The 23,482-nt window shown below is 40.3% G+C and overlaps 1 protein-coding gene across 1 annotated transcript in view; it reads right to left on the bottom strand.

Moving 5' to 3' along the window:
- The window catches only part of LOC117359265 (roundabout homolog 1-like), an 876,223-nt gene that overhangs the window by 5,923 nt on the left and 846,818 nt on the right, over positions 1–23,482 (bottom strand). The window contains exon 3 of the mRNA XM_033941735.1: positions 10,927–11,010. Coding sequence (XP_033797626.1) covers positions 10,927–11,010 — 84 coding nt within the window. The remainder of the gene's footprint in view (positions 1–10,926; positions 11,011–23,482) is intronic.

Here is a 23,482-nt window from a genome sequence, read left to right as displayed (position 1 = left end):
TATTAAGTTAAGTATAAATACACAGCTGATTTGTTTGTATAACTGGGTCATTTTTTGACATTAGATTTTTTTGTATTGTATAGTATATTAATAAATAAACCACAATTATGATAATAAAAAGGCAGCCCCTTGAATACCATGGGGCTCATAATAATAATAATAAAAAAAAGTTCAAAAAAATGGCCTAAATCGGTACTTGAACGATCAAAAAAGCAGATCGTCCAGGTGCTGATAATCAAAGCTGGTTTTAGACATATCTAAAACCAGCTTGGCCTTTACCATGCCTCTGTACGCCTAGAGCAAAAAGGGGCATTTTTGGAGGAGTGGATAGGGCGGGAGGTGGGCGGGCCAACCTAGACTTAGTCATCTGGCAGCCAAAACCAAAAAGGTTTGGCAGGTTGCCAGATGGAACTTATACGTTTTGTCTTAGACCAAGTTAAAACAGGTATATCTTTATAAGGGATCTGCCTCAAGGACTTCAAGGCAAAATTACATTATTCGCTGGTGATGCTAAACTATGCAACGTTGTGGGCAGCGCAGCCGAACCTAACGGCGCAACCATGCCGAACACCATGGAACAGGACCTACTTTTACTAGAACAATGGTCCAGTACTTGGCAACTGAATTTTTATGCCAAAAAATGTAAGGTAATGCAGCTTGGTAACGGAAATCCATGCAGAACATACACCCTGAATGGTTGAAAACCTAACAAGAACTGCAGTAGAATGGGACTTGGGAGTAATCATCCGGGATGATATGAAAGTTGCTAATCAGGTGGAGAAAGCATCAGCAAAGGCTAGACAAATGCTGGGATGCACTAGAAGAAACTTTATCAGCCGAAAGCCTGTGATTATACTGCCGTTATACAGATCCATGGTGAGACCTCACCTGGAGTACTGTGTTCAGTTTGGGAGGCCACATTATCAAAAGGATGTGAAGAGAATGGAGTCGATTCAGCAAATGGCTACTAGGATGGTTTCAGGACTCAAGGATCTCCCATATGAAGAATGGCTGAACAGGCTGTGCTTATATTCTCTTGAAGAGCGCAGAGAAAGGGGGGACATGATAGAAACATTCAAATACGTCATGGGCTGCATTGAGATGGAGGAAGAAATCTTTTATCCTACAGGTCCCACAGCGACAAGAGGGCACCCACTAAAACTTAGGGGGGGAAGATTTCATGGGGACACCAGGAAATACTTCTTCACTAAAAGGGTAATTGATCGATGGAATGGTCTTCCACTTCAGGTAGTTGAGGCCAGTACCACACTCGACTTCAAGGGACGATGGGACTGTCTGGTGGGGTCGTTCCAGAGGAATGCTTAAAAGATGGATTATCGAGGAGGGAGGTTTCTTGAGTGGGCAGACTTGTTGGGCCGTTGGCCCTTTTCTGCCGTCATACTCTATGTTTCTATGTATAAGTTCTGACTAGGGGCTGCTGAGCTGATCGCAGCTGCCGTGATCAGCTCAGCAGCCCAGGCAACTTGTCCTCCCTCCAGTGCAACGGTTGCAGCAGGAGAGATGCCTAATTTCTCCTGCTGTAATCCCTGCTAACTTCCCTATCAGGATAATGCCAAACCTCTCCTGTCGACACCACCCCCCCCAAACTGCTGTGATTACTGGCAGGAGGTATCCCAAGCCCTCCTGCCAAAGATGCACTCCCCTCCCCCGCGAATACTGACAGGAGGGAGCCCAAACCTCCTGTCAAAGATGCACCCTCCGTGAATACCGGCAGGAGAGTCCAACTTTTTTAAGGTTGGGGGTGATGTTGTGGTGTCGTGGCTACTCCTTCACCTAAAAGCTCTTGTGTTGGGAGTTTGAGACTTAGGCTTTTTTTGGGGTTCATTATATGTGGTAAGTGTAGACGTAGTGGTGGTCTGGGCGTTTAAACAGCTGAACATAGAAACAGGCCATTATTAAAAAAAAACCTCCTTTTGGATGTTTTTTTTTTTGAGAATGGACATTTTCCCTGCTTCTACTTTCAATGTTTAGGGCCTTAGGCCAAAAGGGGACTTAGACGTTTTTTAAAAATTATGCCCCTCTAAGTGTATAGTTCTCGATGGAGTCTATATTGTTTAACTTGCTTTTTACCAAACTTTTCAAACTATCCTCGAATACCTTTGAAATACAAATAAAAACAAAATAAATAAATGCAGCCCTTTCCCTTTTTTATTCAGGGAACAGTCTTTGTGATCCCTAACTACATTAGGGGACCCTTTTCCTAAACAGTGGTAAAAAGTGGTCTTAGCATACCCTTAAGCGGGTCATTCCAGTGCACTGAAGCCATTTTTACTGCTGGGGTAAAATGGCCAATATTTCTATTTTTGCTATTAATGGCCTTAATTTTACTATTATCACATAACCATTAAAACTGATTAACTTGTGCTCAGCAGGAAGTAGTACAAGGGGCAGCTGAAAAGTTCTCAGCTCAACTATGAAGAGAATGATGTGGAGCCATGAAACTTATTTGGTTAGTTTTATAACCCATCTTCCCCAACAAGCTCAGAACAGGTAACAAGGCTGACATACATAAGGCACAGACAAATTATGAATTTACATTTATACAGTAATGTTAGATATATAGGGCTCCTTTTATGAAGCCGCGTTAGCGGATTTAGCACATGCGACTTTTAATCACGCGCTAACCCCCCGCGCTAGCTGAAAAACTACCGCCTGCTCAAGAGGAGGCAGTGTCGTCTAGTGCGGCCGGCGGTTTAGCGCGCACTATTACGTGCATTAAACCGCTAACGCGCCTTTGTAAAAGGAGCCCATAGAGTCAAGTTTAGCATACAATTTGGTCTTTAAGTTAATCCACACTTTTCTTGAGACTTTTCATTTCAATACTTGGGGACTATGGGTCATTTTTATCAAACAATGGAAAAGGTGCCTGTACTCAGTACACTCAAGTACCCCCTCAATAAAGGCCTTGCGTATTCTATAATATAAGCACATGAATGGTGCTAACATTTAGGGGCTCAGTTTTAGAATGAGGAGGATATTGTATATCTAGGATTTCAGATTTTAGGTTTTAATAAATAAATATCAGTAAAACAGTCTGCTGCTAAAAAGAAAATTAAAGTAGGTGTCCATTGGGTAAACAGTGGAAAACATAATTTCTAATCTATTTTTTTATTTATTTATAAGTTTATTCATTATTACAAGAAATAAAAATAGGAATACACACCAATGCAAAACAAAATTATTACACTGAAGAAAATAAATCCTTTAAATCCAAGTCCACATTATTGGGACTGTAACTTCACCCAATAGATCTCATAGAAAAAAGGTAATTTAAATTATAACTTCAGATAAGCAGACAATGTTCATTTCTTTACTTTATCATTTCTTATCAACCTCTGCAATAGTCTCAGGTAATTTATCTGTTTTAGATTTACATAATTTCTAATCTAATCAAATCAGGACTTCTTAATCAAACTTTTCCTGTACAGGTTCACGGTGATTTACAGGCTAAGAGGCCCATGTAACAACATGGGGCGAATTTACAACACAGAGAAGCAGGTGAATATTGTTCCGGAAGGGAAGATACAATACATTACAAAGAAACAATGCATTATAAGGATACAAAACAGTTCAAGGAAGGTTACATTGTTGCAGGAAGGAAGCAGTTAAGTTACAATGCAGCGGCTTGCTTGCACTACCTGGGTGGGAGTGCAGAGACTCCCCTGACTTACCTTGCACCATCCCAAGCTTGCCCTACCATTGTGTGTGTGTGTGGAGGGCTTTGGGTAGGCTTGTGCAGCAACAGCACAGCTAGTAAGAGAGTAGCAGCGCAGAAGTAGGCTTTTGAATATTCATGCGTGACCAAGACTAGTAGTGTCCCACTCCCTTCAATATAAAATGTGCATCAAAAGGGGCAAGATGCTGCAGGCCAGGAGTACCAGGAGGTGCTGAAAAGGTCTCAGCCTGGCAAAGAAGAGAATGACGTGGATATGGTTCAATCAATAATCTGAAACAATGTCAAAAACATAGAATTTTGTTTCTGCAAATTGGCACTTAATGAAATAAGATAACACTCTTTTCAGCTACGGTGGCAAAGTAATGCTCAGAATTTAGGAAGTTGGTTGGTTGGGCTGAGAACATTTCAGCACTGCCTCAAATGTAATAAAAGTGAGCCAAGTATAGGACAATCAAGCCATTGTGACATCACTGATGAGGTTGGCTCATATTGGTGGAATGAAGCATTATGACATCACAATCTCAGCTGTAGTTACCAGAGACTGAAACTCTTTACATAACCAGGGGGTGCTGAAAAGTTCTCAGCCCAGCCATGAAGAGAATGACGTGTATATAGTTCAAACAATGTCAAAACATAGAATTTCATTTCTGCAGATTGGCACTTAACATAATAAGATAACACTCTTTTCAGTTACGGTGGCAAAATATTGCTCAGAATTTAGGAAGTTGGTTGGTTGGGCTGAGGACTTTTCAGCACCCCCTCGTATATACAGGAATTCAAAGATCCTGCATCAAGTTTACTGCTCAAGCCCCAGATGAAGGTGGGGTGATGCAGAACACAGTGTGGGATGGGATGTGAATATGGATTTCAGAGCTTATATTTAATGCAAGGGTTAAATATCAAAGAAATGTATTATGGACTGAATTTTATATATTGCTTCTACAAAATTGTCATGGAAAAATCCCGCCAAAGCGCTATTCTATAAACAGAACCTAATGTTAGGTGCCATTTATATGCCCTGAGCTACACCTAACTTTAGGTGTTCCCGTTTGCACCAATGAACATATGGTACAAAACCATGCACCTAAAGTTAAGGGCAGATGCCCCTTATTTTATAATTATGTGGGCAACTTTGAGGAATGTCCTTGATCTGCAAAGACTCTCCCATTTCCATCCTCCTTTTGATGCCTTGCATAAATTTTAGGTGCGGATCCCGCACCTAAATCTATACATATACATTTAAATTAAAACCAATGAATGCTCATTGCTTGTTGAGAAGGCAATTATCAGTGCTAATTGGCTTGTTATTCAATTAAGTTATTGTACAAATTGGGCATGCACAACTCAAAGCACCATTTATGGAATTTGTGGGTAAGTGCATTAGCAAAAGCAGCCTGTACACCTGTTGAAGGTCTAACGGATCTAATTCTATAAACTGGTGCTTAGATGGTGTGCATCATAAGCCCAAATTGGTAGTTATGCACAAATATGCACCACTCAATTTCAATACAAAAAACCCACTTTTAGGACTAAGAGTCACTATAAGATGAAAGAAAAAGCCTCAGGTCTCTATGCGAGCCTTCAAATAAGCTCAACCACCTCCGCAAATAGATCTCATGCATATTCATTGGGGAAATCCTGAAAAACCGACTGGAATACGGCTCTTGAGGACAGGAGTTCCCTACCCCTGCTCTAGGCTGGAATTGCAGGGGGGTGTATATGTAGGTGGTGCATAGTTGAGCCATGGGCATGTCTTAAGCGATGCATAAAATTTGCTAGCATTCTAGAATTGGTGCTCCACGTTGATGTACCCTAAATGAAGGCACCGATTTATAGATACGCCTCCAGTATATATGTGTGATGGTTTACCTGCTCAGAGCTGAAGGAAAGCGACAAAGGCCTGTATTCTCTAAATGGCGCTCTTGTGGGTGGCCGCCATTCATGTGTCAATCACGCAATGGCATCATTTAGAGAATCGCGCCTCTGGCAAGGGAAAGTGTCAGAAACGTAGGCCTGGGTTTTCAAGGCCTACGTTTCCGGAGCCTACCTTTGATGTGAATTGCACCAATGGAGGTGCTTTACAACACCTAATGCCATTTCTGGTGTTCACGTAGGCACAATTACGGTGCCATTTTTTAAGGTACCAGTAGGTGCCTGGAAATATATTTTAAAAGCACTTTTAAATGCCAATTTCCTCTTAACATAGGCACTGGTAGGGGGCCTAACCACACCTAAGTTAAGGCGCCATTTATAGAATATGGACCAAAATAACCCCATTTACAAAGCTGTACAAGAGGATTTTAGCGTCAGCCAGCATGCTAAAAGTTCTGTGCTGTTCCAATGCTCATAGGAACTGTATGACCATTGGAGCAGTACAGAACAATCAGCACGCCAGCCAACACTAAAAAACTATTGTGCAGTTTTGGAAAAAAAGGGGGGGGGGTGTTAAATGTTTTATAGCAATTGGTTGAAACCAATAGAAAGCTTCTATCTAAAAATGTTATAGAATAAACTCATTTCCTTTCTTGCTTGCTGGCACTCTAAATAATAAATATTAACGTTTTACTAGCAAAAAGTTATTTTAAGGCTATTTTCAAAGTTTAATGTTGCCTATTGCTAATTAACAGGGGGAAGGAGAGTTGCTAGACATGGCAGGTGGGGAATAAGGAGAGATGTGTACCTAGGAGGGAAGATAATGGACAGATACTGGGCAAATTGGAGGCATGCAAAATGGGGAGGGAATGCCAAATGCTGGACTACAAGGAGTTTGGGAGATGTTAGATTATGAGGGGATGAGCTTTGGAAAGGGAGATGCTGGACAATGGTAGGGAGTGTATAGCTCAGTGTTTGCCCTTTGGGGTGGCCACGTACCCTCCGCTCAGTTTTTATGCCTTTCCTGTTCTGACAATTTCTAAATGACAGAAATCTACATATTTGATTCTACCCATAAAGGTATCAAGCAAAAATAGCCATGATGTGAAAACATCAATAAACACTGATATTTTGAATCATCAAATTACTCCCAATTACCGGTAGCTGGAAAATGAAAACCTAAATTGTTAATTTTTAAACACCAGAGAAAAGAATACTTAAGTATTTCTTTCATTTTGAATTATTATTTTTTTTCTTTTTAGGTCATAATTTTCTCATCCGCGTAATGCATCACTGTTTTTGCTCTTTAAATCTTTGCTACAATAATGATATTAACAGATGGAATTGGCCTTTTTTTCTTGGTCTGGTTGTTTCCTGCTTCTCTGGACTTCCAGTTTTGTCAGAACTGACCTCTTCAGAAGTGCAGTGCCTTACCTTTATTTTAAACTACAGTACTCCCACAAAATTCACTGGGGTTCTGTTCCAGAACCCCTTGCGAATTTTGAAAAACCACCAATGCAATTTTTCGCCTGTCAAAAGGCAGGGGAGGCATGAGAGGCAAGAGAGGGCAGATAGAGCGCCGGCAGATGAAGAAAATCACTCGCGGTCTGCTCCAACCACCTCTTCCTGTAGTAAAGTCAGGCTACACCAATCAGGAACTGCTTTGACACGCAGCTCCTGATTGGTGTAGCCCGACTTTACTACAGGAAGAGGTGGTCGGAGCAGACTGTAAATGAGCAAATCTGCGATTTGCGAACTACGAATGAGCGGGGGAACACTGTACCTGTTTTCCCCTTCCCCTAATTTACTACTTTCAATCTCCCTTTCTTCCAAGTTTGGATATTTTCTCAGTCGGACCATTATTTGTTGCTATTGTGCAAAGGGTGAAACTCCTTTCTTACTGTATTAAAGGCTTTGCCTTGTAAGCCTTGCCATCTGGGGAGCACAATTCAAGTGTAGCAAATTCTGGTCTCTTTGTTTTTGTTTCTTATCTGCAGTGGCGTAGTAAGGGTGGTCTGCCCCAAGTGCCATGTTGGTGGGGGCACAAGCACCCCTCCCCCTCTCCCACCCCTCTTCCCATTCCTCTCCTCCACGCATGTACCCCCCTTCCCTTGCATAGGAAGTGACATCAGAGGGGAGAGCCAATGGGGTCGCGAAGAGCACGTTGTTGACTGCTGTGAGCAATAACTTCAACTAGAGGTATGGTGGAGGGGAAGGGAAGGGGGCACGTGCGGCAGGAGGAAGGAAACATGGGGGGGGTCATGTGTGGCAGGTGGGGGGAAGAAGCAGGAGGTAGGTAGGAGGAAGGAAGGAAGCGTGGAGGGGCATGTGCGGCAGGTAGGATTGGGGAAGAAGGAGCAGATGGGCAGAGACAAGGGCGGGAAATGAGCGCCTCTCATCCTCACTACTCCACTGCTTATCTGCATTTTAGCACAAATTGGGGGGGGGGGGTCTTTTTACTAAGTGGTAGTAAGCACTAACGCGTGCTTAGCACACATCACACAAGGGCAAAAAAATACATTTTATTTGTTAGTGTGGGGAATTTGGTTGGGGTGGTCAGTAGGCATGCCCTGCGATAATTGGTTAGAGCATGGGGATTTGCACATGCCGACCAATTAGCACAGGATTAGTGTGGAAGCCTTTACCACCTACAAAATAGGTGACAGCAATGGCCATGCAGTAATTTCAAAATTAGCACATAGCCATTAATTGGAAAAGCCAAACTGTGGCCATTGTAGAGCCACACTAAAAAAAAAAGTGGCCTCTCTGCATGGGTAAGCCATGAGTTAAAAATAGTTCAGGCCACTTTCTAGCACAGCTTAGTAAAAGGGCCCCTTAGCAAGTGATAAAATGCAAAAAAATAAAAAATAATAATAAATAAATAAATAAAATAAAAGTGGCAATGAAATGAAACAAAATTTAATGAAATAAAAACCAAAAGTAAATCAAAGGTTTTCCAATGTGCGTCCCTGAGCCATCAAAGACACTTAGAAATGATTTTCGATGTAAAATGGAATATAAGCACGTATAGAACTGAAAAGGAAAAAGGAATGGCTTAATGAATGTTTGTGTCACTGCTGCAGTGAACTCCACTCTTCTCAAATGTTCGGCGAAAAAGGGAGGGGGCAGCTACTTCGTCATAGACAGAGATGAGTTACTATGCTTTCTCACCCACTTATTGAAATATTTTGCAAATTCCTCACATAAACTGCTAGGAATTAGAGGAATTAAAAACTTAGAACTGACTTTTGTCCCCTATAGTTGGAGTAAGGGAGGGGGAGGGGAGGAGAAACTGTCTATTTTTCCTTCCAGAAAGCTACATTCATTGCACAGAACATTAAAGAGTATGACAATTTGAATTTCTCAACAGAGTTGTATGGTAAGGTCCACAATTACAAAATAGAAAAACCCTCTCTTCCCTGTAAATCTATAATCCCTTAGGACGGATCAACAGAGTGATTATTCACCTTTTTCTGGTTTACCACAAAGAGAGACTTCCTAGAGTGGGAAAGGGCTCCGATGGATGTTTGATCTCCTTTTATCAAAGCTGTGTGTGTGCATCACTCAGGAATTCCTGGAAAGCTCTAGACGTCTGGTTTGAAACCAAACATAGTCGCATTTATGGTTTTTTTTTCTGTGGTGTGTATCTAAAATCTTTTTTGTTTGTCTGTTTTATTACTAATAGCAAATATTTTATACAAAATGCCAGCTTATCCGCCCCTTTTACAAAGCAGCGGTAGCGGCTGCCATGTGGCAAATGTTCTGATGCCCATTAAATCTCTATGAGCGTTGGAGTGATTACCGCAGCAGCCGCCGCTACCGCAGCTTTGTATAAGGAGCCCCCATATACATAATGCAAAAGAAAATACATTTTGCTTAAATGGAAATATTTACATGATTTACATCTTTAAAAGCTGCACATTAATGGCAGTACTTCTGGGGTTAATGTCTCTGCCAACACCCCCCACACACACACACACATACACCCCCCCCCCCCCCAAACTGCTTGGCAACTCCTCAAGGTCTGTTCTTGAAACTGTTCACAGGGAAGTGGGAAGTGGCTTTATGAATTATGATGCCCTACAATGAGACAGAACCATTGCAGTTTTGTATTTGTACGGTTTATCTTTTTTTTTTTTTTTAAATGTACTTTCTAGTGAATAAATGCAAACGTTGAGGTGTAACAACATGCAGCAAACAGAAAATTCACTTCTAGTTCACAACTCAGCAACTACTTAATTATACAGTGATATTCTGGCCTTTTGCAGGTTTTCTGTAGCAGGAAGGAGGCTGCCTTTATAACCCAGGAAAAAGAGGAAAGTACTGAATTATATAGGAAACAAGGCAAAGAAAATAGGGAGTATAATAAATCTTAATAAACTTGAAACTTTAGAAGCCATTAAGCAACCAAAGAAAGCCATCTATACTCATAGTTTACATTTTGACATTAACTGGTTGGTCATTTATTTTCAGTCATCCTGTTTGGTGTATATTTCCTCTTTCATTCACTTGGCCTACAGACAAGAGAGTTCTCTAAGGACACCAAAGAAAAATGGAAAACCCAGGACTTGGGTACATTAGGAGTTACTTCCTGTAAAGAAAAGTATGTCCATGAGAGACATAAATAAAAACCAAAGTTAAAAAAAAACAACAGTTTTTGTCTTCAAGGGCAAATTATTTGGTGCCTAAGAAAGCCATTCTCTCTCTTACATGGGCAGATATCTAAGTGATAGGGTAAAGATTTAACTTTGAAACCAACAAAGGTGATAAGCTTGTAAAAATTTAGAACAGACCTCCCCCAAACTAGAGTTACCATATGGCTCCAGAAGGAGGACGGATTGAGACATCCGGATTTTACTTCCATTGCTTTCTTTTTTTAAAATAAATCTTTATTCATTTTCAATTCGAGAACAGTGCATTAAAATATACATGCAATTAACTTTCAATGAAAGTAAAACCCAGATATCTCTATCTGACCTCCTTACTTCCAATGCGTTCAGTGGAAGTAAAACTCGGATGTATCAATCCATCTTCCTTTTTCTGGAGCTGTATGGTAACCCTACCCCAAACACAACACAAATAAGTACATAACACAGAAATACAAAGTTTCTTCTGCTATTAAGAAAAATCATAAGCACTTCTCCCCAGAGCTGAACCCAATTTGCTGTTATCCCCTGACAATCTTACTGAGCTGTGGCATGAACAGCAGTGAGATACAATGAGGAATGATGATGATAGTTGCTTGTAGGAAAAGCCATCTAAGAATTTAGCACATGTGATAATAGCTGATGAAGATGGGAGAATGAAAGGAGAAGGCATAAGGGGGACATTCAGTATATTGAAAAGTTGCACTCTACCTGTGTAGCCCAGCGAATTGTCATCATTATCAGCGGCAGGAAGTGGCGTTCCGCTGTTGCTCCCTCTTTCTGCATCCTCAGAGTCTGTCGGAAACAACACCAAAACTGCTGAGGGGGTCACAGTGGTCAGAGAGCTTGCCATTTTTACCAGAATGTGTCCAGACACAGATGGAGCCACCCACGACAGCAAAACACACAGCAGACACAGACAGCAAACTTCCTCCCTGCACAGCCTGTTATGAATCAACCATGGGTACATTTTGTAATGACTAATTAGATTCCCTTTTTTTCCTCTGGTATCTTTATTTCCTTAATATCTCTGCACCTATGCTGCTATCTCTCAGCCTTTACAAGAGCTCTGAACGACTCAGTGAAGCAGCCGGCACAGGCTCTGATGAGCATATGGGAAAGGGAAGGCAGGGTAGTTGAGTGCTAGGATTGCTAATTTTCCATCTTATTGTTAATCAAAGCTATTGACTGTGATCGCTCCCCATCATCGCTTCATCTCCTAGCAATTACAGACTCTGGGGACTTCACCTCATTGTGGGGATGAGGATTGGGGGGGGGGAGGACAGGACACAGTGTCTTCTCAAACAAGGAGGAGGGAGGAGGAGGTAAGTGTGCTATCTTTTCTGAGAGTGGGAAGAGAAAGGGGTGGGGGCCAGCTCACTTCTGTAGAAAGTCAAGTTTATTGTATTAGGAGGCAGCAGTATATATATTTTTTTTGTGTCAGCAAAAGCAGACTGATATATTTTTAGGTTTTTTTTTTTTTTTTTTTTAATGATGACTTTTAGGGGAATTTTGCTAGAGCACAAGCACCTGTTGGGGCAGGTGTATTTCTTTGTCTGTCTGTCTATGCACATAAGTGTGGTGATTATGCTATGTATACACTGCCACGTGGCTGCACACACCACACTCAGGCCATAATAAAAGTAGTGGAACTTTGCATTCTTTTAGAGGAAGAACCAGAGGTACATGGTGACACTGAAAAGAGAGACTCATATTCTGGGGCAGCTCCCGTCTCGAGATTCAGAATTTGCCCACTGTCTGGGGGGAGAGGCATGCCACAGCTCAGGGGCAGTGGAACACCATTTTTATTGGAGTGGGCCAAACAAACCAATTCCCAGCCCCTCCCCAGTTCTCCAGTTCTCCAGTTACTGATACTATGACAAGAAAAATATTGGCCCGCCCAATTCTGCTGCCTATGCTGTAGCCGTTAGTAGGACTGATCTGTATCTGCTTTCCTCCTCTTCTGCTACAGCTCTCTACAGCCACTGAAACCCTGTCCTGCATCCAAGTGAATCAAAGTGGAACCCTAGACACAAAGAGGATTATTGAATACATGTATTTACCATTGACTGCCACATCACTTTCTATATAGTTTAAGCTTGCTTTTCAGGTAGGCCTTAACTAACCATATAAACTATCCATACACATGCATAACTGCTATTATAGAATATTAGTGTAAGGCCACAGTTAAATAAACTTGAGGCACAAGCATCTTAGCTAGCTTAATGGCTGATGTAAATGTTCACATTTAACTGTACATAGGTGCATAACTGCTAGTTTTCTATAACCTGCATGTGTGTTAAGCATGCCCTTGACCCTCCCAAGCCTCTTCCAGAATCCATATCCCCATTGCAGTTGAGAACTATTTATTTTGTGTGTACAATTTGCAGAATCACACCTAATGGTAGTTACACATGTAACTGCTAATTAGAGCCATAGAAGTTACTGCAATTATTATATTCAATTATGCATATAACTAACACTATTCTATAATGTGAATATGCAACTTTGCAAGCTAAAAGGACAATTCTATAAATGGCAAGCAAATTTTTGTGCACAAAATTGTAAGCAATTCCGAGATGTATGCGAAACTAAGGGCTAGATTCACTAAGCAAACCGATCGTGTACCGATCGGTTTGCGAGCCCTTTGCGACCCGATTTCCCTCCTGCAGTATTCATTAACCTGTTTTGCGATCTGATTCTAATTCCTGCATGCAAATGAGAGGAACTGCATGCAAAGTAGGCAGGAACGCGATTCACAAAACACATTTGTCAATTCGATTGTTCTGGCCGATCAACCCAAAAAGCGACTGTTGAGGACCAGTCGCTGAAACCCTTTCCGACTGCCTTCTGCCGCCCTGCTCTCAGCCCTGTCAGTCCCGATCTACTGCTTCAATGATCTGCCTGCCTGCCCTGACTGTAGCTGCCCTGTTCGCCTGCCTGCCCAGATCTGCCTGCCTGCGCCGATGCTGCCCTGATTGCCTGCCTGCCCCGAGCTGTACTCATCGCCTGCCTGCCCCGACTCTCCCACCCTTACCCGCAGTGTAAGCCCATTGTTTTAACCCGCAGGCTTTAAGCGAGTTAAAACTATGGGCTGTAAAAAAGTTTTAAAAAAGAAAAAAAAAGTGCCGGGCAGGAGGTTCAGTGCCATAAATTGGCTAATGCCAATTAGAGCCAATAATTGGGTGCTAACAATTATATGTGTTAATTGGTAACAATTTGGATTCGATCATGCATCTTGCTTTTCTATAAGGATCTGTGCACAAATCTTTTAGCATTCAACTCAAAAGTGGGTGTGGCTATGGGAGGGGCATGAACAGGTCAAGGGCATTCACTAAAGATGAACAGTTTTACTGAATATTAGGAATTTGCGACTAATTTATGTGCCAGGATTTACACCATGTTTCAGTTGATGTAAAACCTCTTGCCCAAATTTTGGTATGGAAATCAGTTCTAAGTGCTGTTCTATAAACAGCATGCAACTCAGAGTGCCATTTATAGAATAACGTTCTATAAAGATTTTTTGGGGTGACCAAATGTGGGCACCATTTATTGAATCTAGTCCTAAGTGTCAAATTGTGCATGCAACTTTATATAATTAGGGGGAAGGTGACTGAGTGGCTAGATGGATTTTCAGCACAGGGTCTGAAAATCAACAGATAGTGGACTTATTTGTTTATTGGACACCCAAAATATAAAAGTCTTTTTCAATTTGTTTAATGGATGATTTACATATTCCTCCAACTGGAGGGATGGATATAATGGAGTTATCATTTATTTTCGAAACTACAATGCATTCTTAAACCTTATATTGAACTTATGTATCTATTTGAAGTTGAGATGGATCTGACTGTTTTCTCACCCTAATCGACAAAGTAGGTGGAAATTGGGACCTTGCATTCTGAAAGAAGTCAAAGGGAGTGACACTTGGAGGAGGAATGTTGGCGTCTTGCCTAACCCCTGGTAAGCCCATTCCCTAACGGACTCAAAAGGAAATTATCTGCTTAGGCAGAACCACAACTAGAGAGTATTGGTTCAATCAAATAACTTGCCTCTACAGAGACCTAGAGATCCACATGATGACACCCTGAACTGGACCAGTAGTGACCTGATTTACCCAAAGAATGGAATCTGAACTCTTGCTTTTGCAATGCAATAAATACCCAATATATGTTAGTTCAAATCTGTAGATATTTGGCTATTTGCATGAAAATCCTCATCTACAATCCTATAAATCAGCATAATTCTATCAATGAGAAACTGCATTACCTTCAAATAGATGTTCAAGAAGCAGATGAATGCAGTTTATCTCAAATGCATCCAAAAACACTTTCTATCAATAAGTACCTATATTATTTAATGTCAGCATTTGTTTATTTATTTATCCATCTATTTCACGTTTGTAGACAAATTGTTCAAAGTAGTAAACAGAAGGAAAATGAATAATAATAAAAAAAGAGCAATAATAGTTTTGCAAAGTACTATTAAAATTCTTTTATTTTTCTTTCATGCACATTATTTGGAAGGCTAAGAAACAACCTTAGTATAAATATATGAACTCAAGAAATCAGTATGTGGAGGCTAATGAAAAAAACATTATTCCCAATATTCTATATATGGTGCCAGATTTGTGTGTGCATCCAAGTTGCATGTGCAGCATAATTGAATGAGCTCAAAAACATCAATAAGTAGATGCTAATAACCAATTATTGATGTTAATTGTCACCCATTACAATTTGTGCATGCATGTGGCTGTACACTATTCTACAAGGCACGGTGTCTGTCTCCTATAGCGTGACATGGACAGGTCAGGGGTGTTCTGAAAAGTTATGTATGTAGTTATGGAATACTGGCTCAGTGCACCTAATTTGGGTGCCAAAATTCACACCAAATTTCATCAGATATAAGTCTGGCACTTAACATTAGCGAGCAGGAATCGACACTAACCCCCCTCTTTTACTAAGGTGCGCTAAGCTTTTTATCGCATGGTAAAGATTAGCGCGTGCTAATCATGCGCTAAACGCTAATGCGTGCATCCTATGGACGTGTTAGCGGTTAGTGCACGCATTGATTTAGTGCGTGCTAAAACGCTTAGCACACCTTTGTAAAAGAGGGCCTAAGACTCCAATTCTATAAACGATGCCTAAAGTTGGAGTGTCTAACCAATCTAGGCACCTAACATAATTGTTTAAAAGGCTTAATTAGCACTGATAATTCGCAGTTAACTCATAATTGACACTAACTGCACTTAATTGGATGGTAGATGCCTAACTTGGTAGGCACCTATTACTTTGAGGTGGGTGTCTAGTACAAAACCAAAAAACCTCTGTGGAGTGACGATGTTCCTAAATGGACTTTATTTGAAAGAGTCAAAGTTCCAAAGGTACACCAAAATCATTCACATAAAATAATTTCATCCACATAAAAATAAATTCATCCACATAAAAATAGGTTATCCACATAAAAGCCTTAAAGGACCTAGTCCGCTAGGGATACAGGACCCAACATGGTCCGCGTTGCGACAAAAAGTCTTCTTCAGGGGTCCCTGGGGGTCCTATAAAGGTGAATACCTGGGAAACAATTGTGTGGTGAGCCAGAAGTGAGACACTGTTTGCGTTTGCAATAGAAAGGGCTTTACCTTTATAGGACCCCCAGGGACTTTTGTTTGATACACTTTGACTGGTTGAACAGGCTGCCTACTCATCAAATCAAACTGCATCAAGCAAAAAATAAACAAAAAAAATGCAAGTCTGTAGAACTGAGGATTATCTGAATCCCCTGAAAGACCTCACCGCAAGCCACTGAATGGTACTTAGAGATGATTTATTCTTGTTGCCCATTTATAGAATTTGACTCTATTCGCCTAATATTGAGTAGGACAGACATAAAAGTGTAACTTTTTGGGCTCCTTTTACAAAGCTGCGCTAGCGTTTTTAGCGCACGCACAAGATTAGCGCACGCTATAGTGCATACTAGCTGAAAAACTACCGCCTTCTTAAAAGGAGGCGGTAGCGGCTAGCGCGTGGGGCATTTTAGCGTGCGCTAAGCGCGTGCTAAAACCGCTAGTGCACCTTTATAAAAGGAGCCCTTAGTCCACAATAATAAAAGGCTAAGCGCGCATGCGCTGGCGAAAATCCGTGAGTCCTGGTGACGTGAGCTGTGCTTCTGTGCCAGTGCTCATTGCGCCTGCGCTAGCGCGTGTGTCAGCGACTCCTCCCTCCCATTGCCGGTTCTCTTCAAAGCGGCCTGCTGAGGTTCGCCAGCCACTGTAGCGAACCTTGCAGGCCGCTCTAGCAAATCCAGGGAGGCGGAGGCTGCAATCGGCAGCGGCTGCTGCTACTCCTCCAGCCGCCAAGCTCCTCTCTGCTGGCCCCGGCTGGCAGCCCCCTCTGCCCAGTCCTCTCTGCTCCGGTGGCCCGTGCAGGAGAAGGAGCGGATGAAGCAGGGAGACTGTGCAAAGGGAAACAAGGGGAGGAGAAAGGGAGGGGGAGGAAGCCGAGGAATCTCTAGCACCCGTTAATGTAACGGGCTTAAAGACTAGTATTCAATAAATTACCTGTGTGAGTACCATCCATGCTCTGCAAAGCTCTACCCATATGTACGTCCCACTTCAGAAATACATGCTATATAAGTTAACTGCATATTTAAAGAATAGTGTTTATATTAATGCCATTATTCTAGACATTTACTTGCATAATCAAGGAATAAATCAATGGTTCCCAAACCTGATCTTAGAGGCACCCCAGCCATTCAGATTTTCAGGATATCCAAAATTCATGAGACAGATTTGCATGCACTGCCTCCAAATCTCTGTCACGAATAGAACAATCATACCGAGTACACAGTCAATCAAAACAAAACACCTCTAACAAAATGAGACGGTACTCTTGCTTTTCTGTGGCACTGCTCTGTCTTTGGCTTTACTGAGTATCAAATGCAATTGAAAAAAAAGAGTGTTTTTAAACCAGATTTAAATTTGCTCGTAGTTCGGCATGTAATTCAAAGGAATGGTGCCAGAAAAAAAAAAAAAAGGCACTTTACCTTATGGACTCGTCATATACATGGGAAAGGTTTGGAAGAATTAATCTGTGGTAACTGAAAGAATGAAGAAGGTGGCCTGGAACATATGGAATGGTGAGCCTAGCAAGATAATCAGAGACCAATATGTAGGGCTTTAAAGGTCAATAACAGAATCATGAAATCAATTCTAAACTTAATGGGTAACCAGTATAACTTAGAAAATGGAGGAGAGACATGATCTCTCCTGTTCACTTAATAAATGATTAACATGGCTGTATTTTGTACTGTCTGCAATCTTTCCTGTTTATATTTAGGAATACCTGTATAGATTGAGTTGCATTAATCTAACCAAGAAGCTATTAGTGCATGATATAAATGCATGATATAAAATATGCTGAAGTTTTCCATCTATAAAACTATGAAATGATTGCAATTTGCACAGAACAATAAAACTGGACTTAATAACCAAAGATATCTGAGGAGTGAAAGAAAGCAACAAGCCCAATGTTACACCTAGGTATTTAAATTTGCTAACCGATTGAATGGGAGCACCAAATAGCACCAGGATGACAGTTGCAGTGGAGTTCTGTCCTGTAATCCAGCATACGGTGGTCTTTTGGGGATTGAGAACCAGATGATGTACGCAAAGCCAAGATGCAAATCTTTTCAGACATTTCTGAAACAAGTCATGTGAGTTACCAGGAGTATAGTGAACAATTAAAATATCATCTGCAAAATAATATGTATTAAGGCCAAACAACTGAATTATTGAAAGCTAATGGACTAAGATAAAGATTGAAAAGAATCAGGGATAATATGGACCCCTGTGATACCTTAAAGGTAAGGGGAAGATAATCTGATTGGTTATCACCCCCTGACTACTTTGAATTTCTGATTGTATAGGAATGAGGAATATCATTTGTGAAATGTGTCAGCCAGTATCCAAGAGAGGTTTATGGTTAACTACACCAAATACTACAGACAAATGAAGTGAAACCTTTTAGTTGTACCATCTCTTAAACTAATCAACACTTTGAGATTTAATAATTTTGCCGTCACCGCGCCTACCCTATGGAACTCATTGCCTCATCATTTGCGGATGGAAACTTCAATAAAGCAATTTAAAGCAAACCTCAAAACTTTTTTATTTGAGGATGTTTTCGGATAAACCTGTCCTTTTCAGGACTAAACTAATGCCAGTCCCTCTCCCCACGTATTGTTTTTACCCTTAATGTGTGCTTTATTTAAATATTGTAGTTCTTCCCTCTTTCCCATTTGTGTGTAGTTAACGTACTTGTTCTTTGTCAACGTCTACTAAATTAACACTGTCTTGTTTTTAATATTTTAATTCCAAAATGTTTTGTTACTTTTAAAGTCTCCTTCTTTTTATTACTGCTGTACACCACCTAGAAATCTGAATAAGCGGTATAACAAATATTTTAATAAACTTGAAACAGTGATGCCTCAAATCTACAGTATATAGGTCACCTATAAAATTAGCGTCAACTAATGTGACACTGAGCATGATTTTATAAAAGTTAGATGCACTTTATAGAATCATGCTTAGTGCTGCCTAAGTAGCTTTAGGTATCACTAGTGTCCTAACTTTTAGGCAAACCATATTTATGCCAGGGTTTTCTTGGCCTAAATGCATGTGTCTTAGGCACACAATGGTCCCTAAGACAGAAACAGGCACCTAACCAAAACAAACCAACGATCTGCCCCTAACCATGTCCGCTTTTAGGTAGGTGCTTTGGACAAGATGCCTAATTTTTAGAGAATCACACCAACCATGTTAGATGTCTAATCAATTAATTCCAATTAAGGTCAATTATGAGATGTTAAGTGCTAATTATCAGCACTGATCAAGCCTAACTGTAGGTGGATTTTATAGAATTCGCCCATAAGAGCCAACAAGCCACATCCAATTTATTATAAGTGTTAAGACCTAAAGCTAGACTGGCAAGGATGAAAGGGGATAACTGATTCAAAACTATCCTTTCAATAATCTTAGCTAGGATTGGAAGATTAGAGACTGGTCCATAATTTGTCAAGTTTATTGTTTATTGAAAGCTTCTATTCCACTAGCAATGATTGGGTAATCAATTCAGAGTGGTTTACATTAGCTTCTATAACAGTGTTATGATACACGAGCTTCAGTAACGATGTTATTAACTTTATGAGTTTCCATAATGATGATACAATACCTGAGCTTCAGTAATGGTGTTACAATACATGAGTAAATCATGTTACAATGCACGAGTGAGGGGTCTAAGCTACTGTAGCACTCTTTGCCACATGAAAGCAATTTTCAAAGTATCTGGCATAACACCATCTATAACACTACGGGGAAACAATATGGTGAACCAGAGGCATCAGCCCAAGTGGTGACATTTTAATCTAGGTAGAAGGAATTAGATCTACATTATCTACATATAGTAATATTGGCACACTTTGCATTGTGGTGCATCTATATGATGGTTTAAAACAAAGAGATGAATCAACTTCCTTTGCTGATACAAATGTCAGTAAATTGAAACAGAACAGAAACATACTAGTGTAATTAATCAAGACAATATTTCAGACTAGAATATGACTATATTACTGTTATGATTCGTCACTGCATCAGATTCTTTGCTATTGTCTTGTCCAGATGATGTACCTGAACAAGCTGATAGATTCTATTCTTAGTCATATGTGGCATATTGGAAAATAAAAAGGAGATATGTGGTCTCCTGATGAAACTCTTGTAGCACAAGAAAGGACTTTAAAACTAAAATGGCTAAATAATTCTGTAAAAGTGAGATAAATAGTACTCATGGAAATTATGTTAGACAAAATTGCAATGTGCTCTGTAAGTAAGTCTTGATTTTATTTTGGGGGGTGGGGAGGGGGGGGGAGAAAGCACCTCTTTCAGGTGGTCTTTTTGTTACATTTTAACTTGGTAATTTCTCTTCTCATTCCAAAGTCTATACTATGTGGTTGCTGGGTAATAGTAGCATTAATTGACATTTTGAAAACAAACATTAATAAAAGATTAGGCAAAGCAAATGAATATAAACTGCTATCAATAATAGAATTGTGTTCAACAAATTGGATCAATTCCCATTGATTCCCTTTTGGTAATTGAGAGGAATGGTGGTGAAGAAGCACTAGACACAGAAATCATTGAAAACATGACAATTTGCATATGAGGTAAGCTAAAGAAAACTAGTCCATGTGCGTTATAGGACCTGGGATCCAATTATTTGGTTCATAGTCGAAAATGCGCAGGACAATCGAGTGCCGACAATAAAAAGCAGACAATCGCACATAGGACATCAGCGCACTGGACTTAAACTTAATTTTAAAGTGCTCCGAGGGGGGGGGGGGGTTGGGGAGGGAACTCCCGCAGTTAAGTTAGTACTGTTTGTGCTGCCATTGGGTGGGGATGTTGGCGGGGAACCCCCCATTATAGAGGGAAGAGACGTTTTTCCCTTTTTTAGGGCTGAAGTTAGGACTCAAAGTGGTGAACTGGGTGGTAGTTAATGGAAGTCGCTCGGAGGAAGGAAAGGTGAGTAGTGGAGTCCCTCAGGGTTTGGTGCTGGGGCCAATCCTGTTCAATATGTTTGTGAGTGACAATGCTGAAGGGTTAGAAGGAAAGTGTGCCTTTTTGTAGATGATACCAAGATTTGTAACAGAGTAGACACCGAAGAGGGAGTGGAAAACATGAAAAAGGATCTGCAAAAGTTAGAGGAATGGTCTAATACCTGGCAACTAAACTTCAATGCAAAGAAATGCAGAGTAATGCATTTGGGGATTAATAATTGGAAGGAACCGTATATGCTGGGAGGAAAGAAGCTGATATGCACGGACGGGGAGAGGGACCTTGGGATGATAGTATCCGAAGATCTAAAGGCGAAAAAACAGTGTGACAAGGCAGTGACTGCTGCCAGAAGGATGCTGGGCTGTATAAAGAGAGGCGTAGCCAGTAGAAGGAAGAAGGTGTTGATGCTCCTGTACTGGTCATTGGTAAGGCCCCACTTGGGGTATTGTGTTCAGATTTGGAGACTGTATCTGGCGAAGGACGTAAGAAGACTTGAAGCGGTCCAGAGGAGGGCAATGAAAATGATAGATGGCTTGTGCCAGAAGACGTATGAGAAGAAACTGGAAGCCCTGAATATTTATACCCTAGAGGAAAGGAGAGACAGGGGAGATATGATTCAGGCGTTCAAATACTTGAAGGGTATTAATGTAGAACATAATCTTTTCCAGAGAAAGGAAAATGGTAAAACCAGAGGACATAATTTGAGGTTGAGGGGTAGTAGATTTAAAGGCAATGTTAGGAAATTCTATTTTATGGAGAGGGTGGTAGATGCCTGGAATGCACTCCCCAGAGAGGTGATGGAGAGTAAAATTGTGATTGAGTTCAAAGAAGCGTGGGATGAACACAGAGGATCTAGAATCAGAAAATAATATTAAAAATTGAACTAAGGCCAGCACTGGGCAGACTTGTACGGTCTGTGTCTGTATATGGCCATTTGGTGGAGGATAGGCTGGGGAGGGCTTCAATGGCCGGGAGGGTATAGATGGGCTGGAGTAGGTTTTAACGGAGATTTCGGCAGTAGGAACCCAAGCACAGTACCGGGTAGAGCTTTGGATTCTTACTCAGAAATAGCTAAGAAGAAAAAATAAAAAAAAATTTAAATTGAATCAGGTTGGGCAGACTGGATGGACCATTCGGGTCTTTATCTGCCGTCATCTACTATGTTACTATGTTTATTAATAATAATAATAATAATAACTTTATTCTTGTATACCGCCCACCCACAAAGATCTGGGCGGTTCATAAAAAAGAAGAACTGGACAATCAGTGAAATATACATATTAGACATAATAAAATTGAAGTTAAGAACAATTATGTAATAAATGTTCAGAAATCCTAAAAGCAGTATATGAAAACATTTGAAAGATCAAAGGAGTTAACCAAGAATTCAGTTTTCCTAATTGAAAAGCAAATGTCTTATTTAAAAATCTCTTGATAGAGGGGTACATAAACATAAACTTGATAGAGGGGTACATAAACTTGATAGAGGGATACATAAACATAAAATCATTACGGGTATTTTGTACTATAACAGGTAAATTGGGAGGCTAAATAACATGGAACCAGACCGAAAAGAGCTTTAAAGCAAAGACAACTAAATTTAAAAAGAATACGTGCTTCAAAAGGCAACCAATGCAGCTGCTGATAAAAAGGACTGATATGATCATACTTCTTCAGACCAAAAATTAAACGCACTGCTGTATTTTGTATTAAACAAATACATTTTAGATTTTTCTTGTAAGATGCCAAATAGATAATATTACAATAGTCAAGAATTGATAAAATTAAAAATTGTACCAAAAAATCTCAAAGAAGCAAAATCAAAATATCTTTTAATTATTTTTATAGGGCTACCAGACATAAACAGTAGCTTGTGATGTCTAAATGTCATCCTGGACATCTTGAGAAATGTTTGATTATCGCTGCAAGCCGTTCAAGCATTAAGCATACCCAAATCCCACCCATAAGATGTCTCCAACACGTCCCCTTGAACTTTGAATGCACTGTTCACAAAAAGTCTAGCAGGACATCTAGGAAGTCAGTTTTGAAAATTGGCACTTGGACATTTTGGCAATTAACACTTCCAAATGCCGGTTTATGCTGCTTTTTGGGATGTCTTTCTTTTTTGAGAATGAGCCCTTTAGTGTTCAGGAAAGACCTGTGTAAGGGTACACTAAGGCCTATTCTTACTGCAGCATAGCAAAAGACTCCTTGACTTTATCTTGTCTAATGCTTTCATCTGTAGACATATGCAATCAGGATATACAAGAGAATCATAAATGAGTAAGCTATTAGGAAGGTTCAAATATTTAATTAAATGCAGCAGGGTGGTAGTTACATAACATAATATTATTAACAATTTCTATACCACATTACCAGTAAGATCTATGCGGTTAACAAAATAAAAAATCATATAAAAAGATTATATCAGAAATTAATTATTAAACAAATACGTCTTCAATTGCTTCTTAAAATGGCAGTATGACATGGAACTTAATAGCAGTGGTTTCAAATCTCTATCCCAAAGGGCTGCATGTTATGAGAAAAGCCGTTCATGATATTTTTTTTGTAGCGACAATCCGTTACTGATGGAAAATTAAAAAGACCGTGGGATCTTCATAAACGTTTGGACTGAACAATAGAAAATGAATCAAATAAATA

The sequence above is a fragment of the Geotrypetes seraphini genome, chromosome 4, assembly GCF_902459505.1.
Source record: "Geotrypetes seraphini chromosome 4, aGeoSer1.1, whole genome shotgun sequence".
NCBI classification, from domain to species: Eukaryota; Metazoa; Chordata; class Amphibia; order Gymnophiona; family Dermophiidae; genus Geotrypetes; species Geotrypetes seraphini.
Note: the sequence above shows the minus strand (reverse complement) of the source record. Positions and strands in the feature narration are given on the sequence as shown.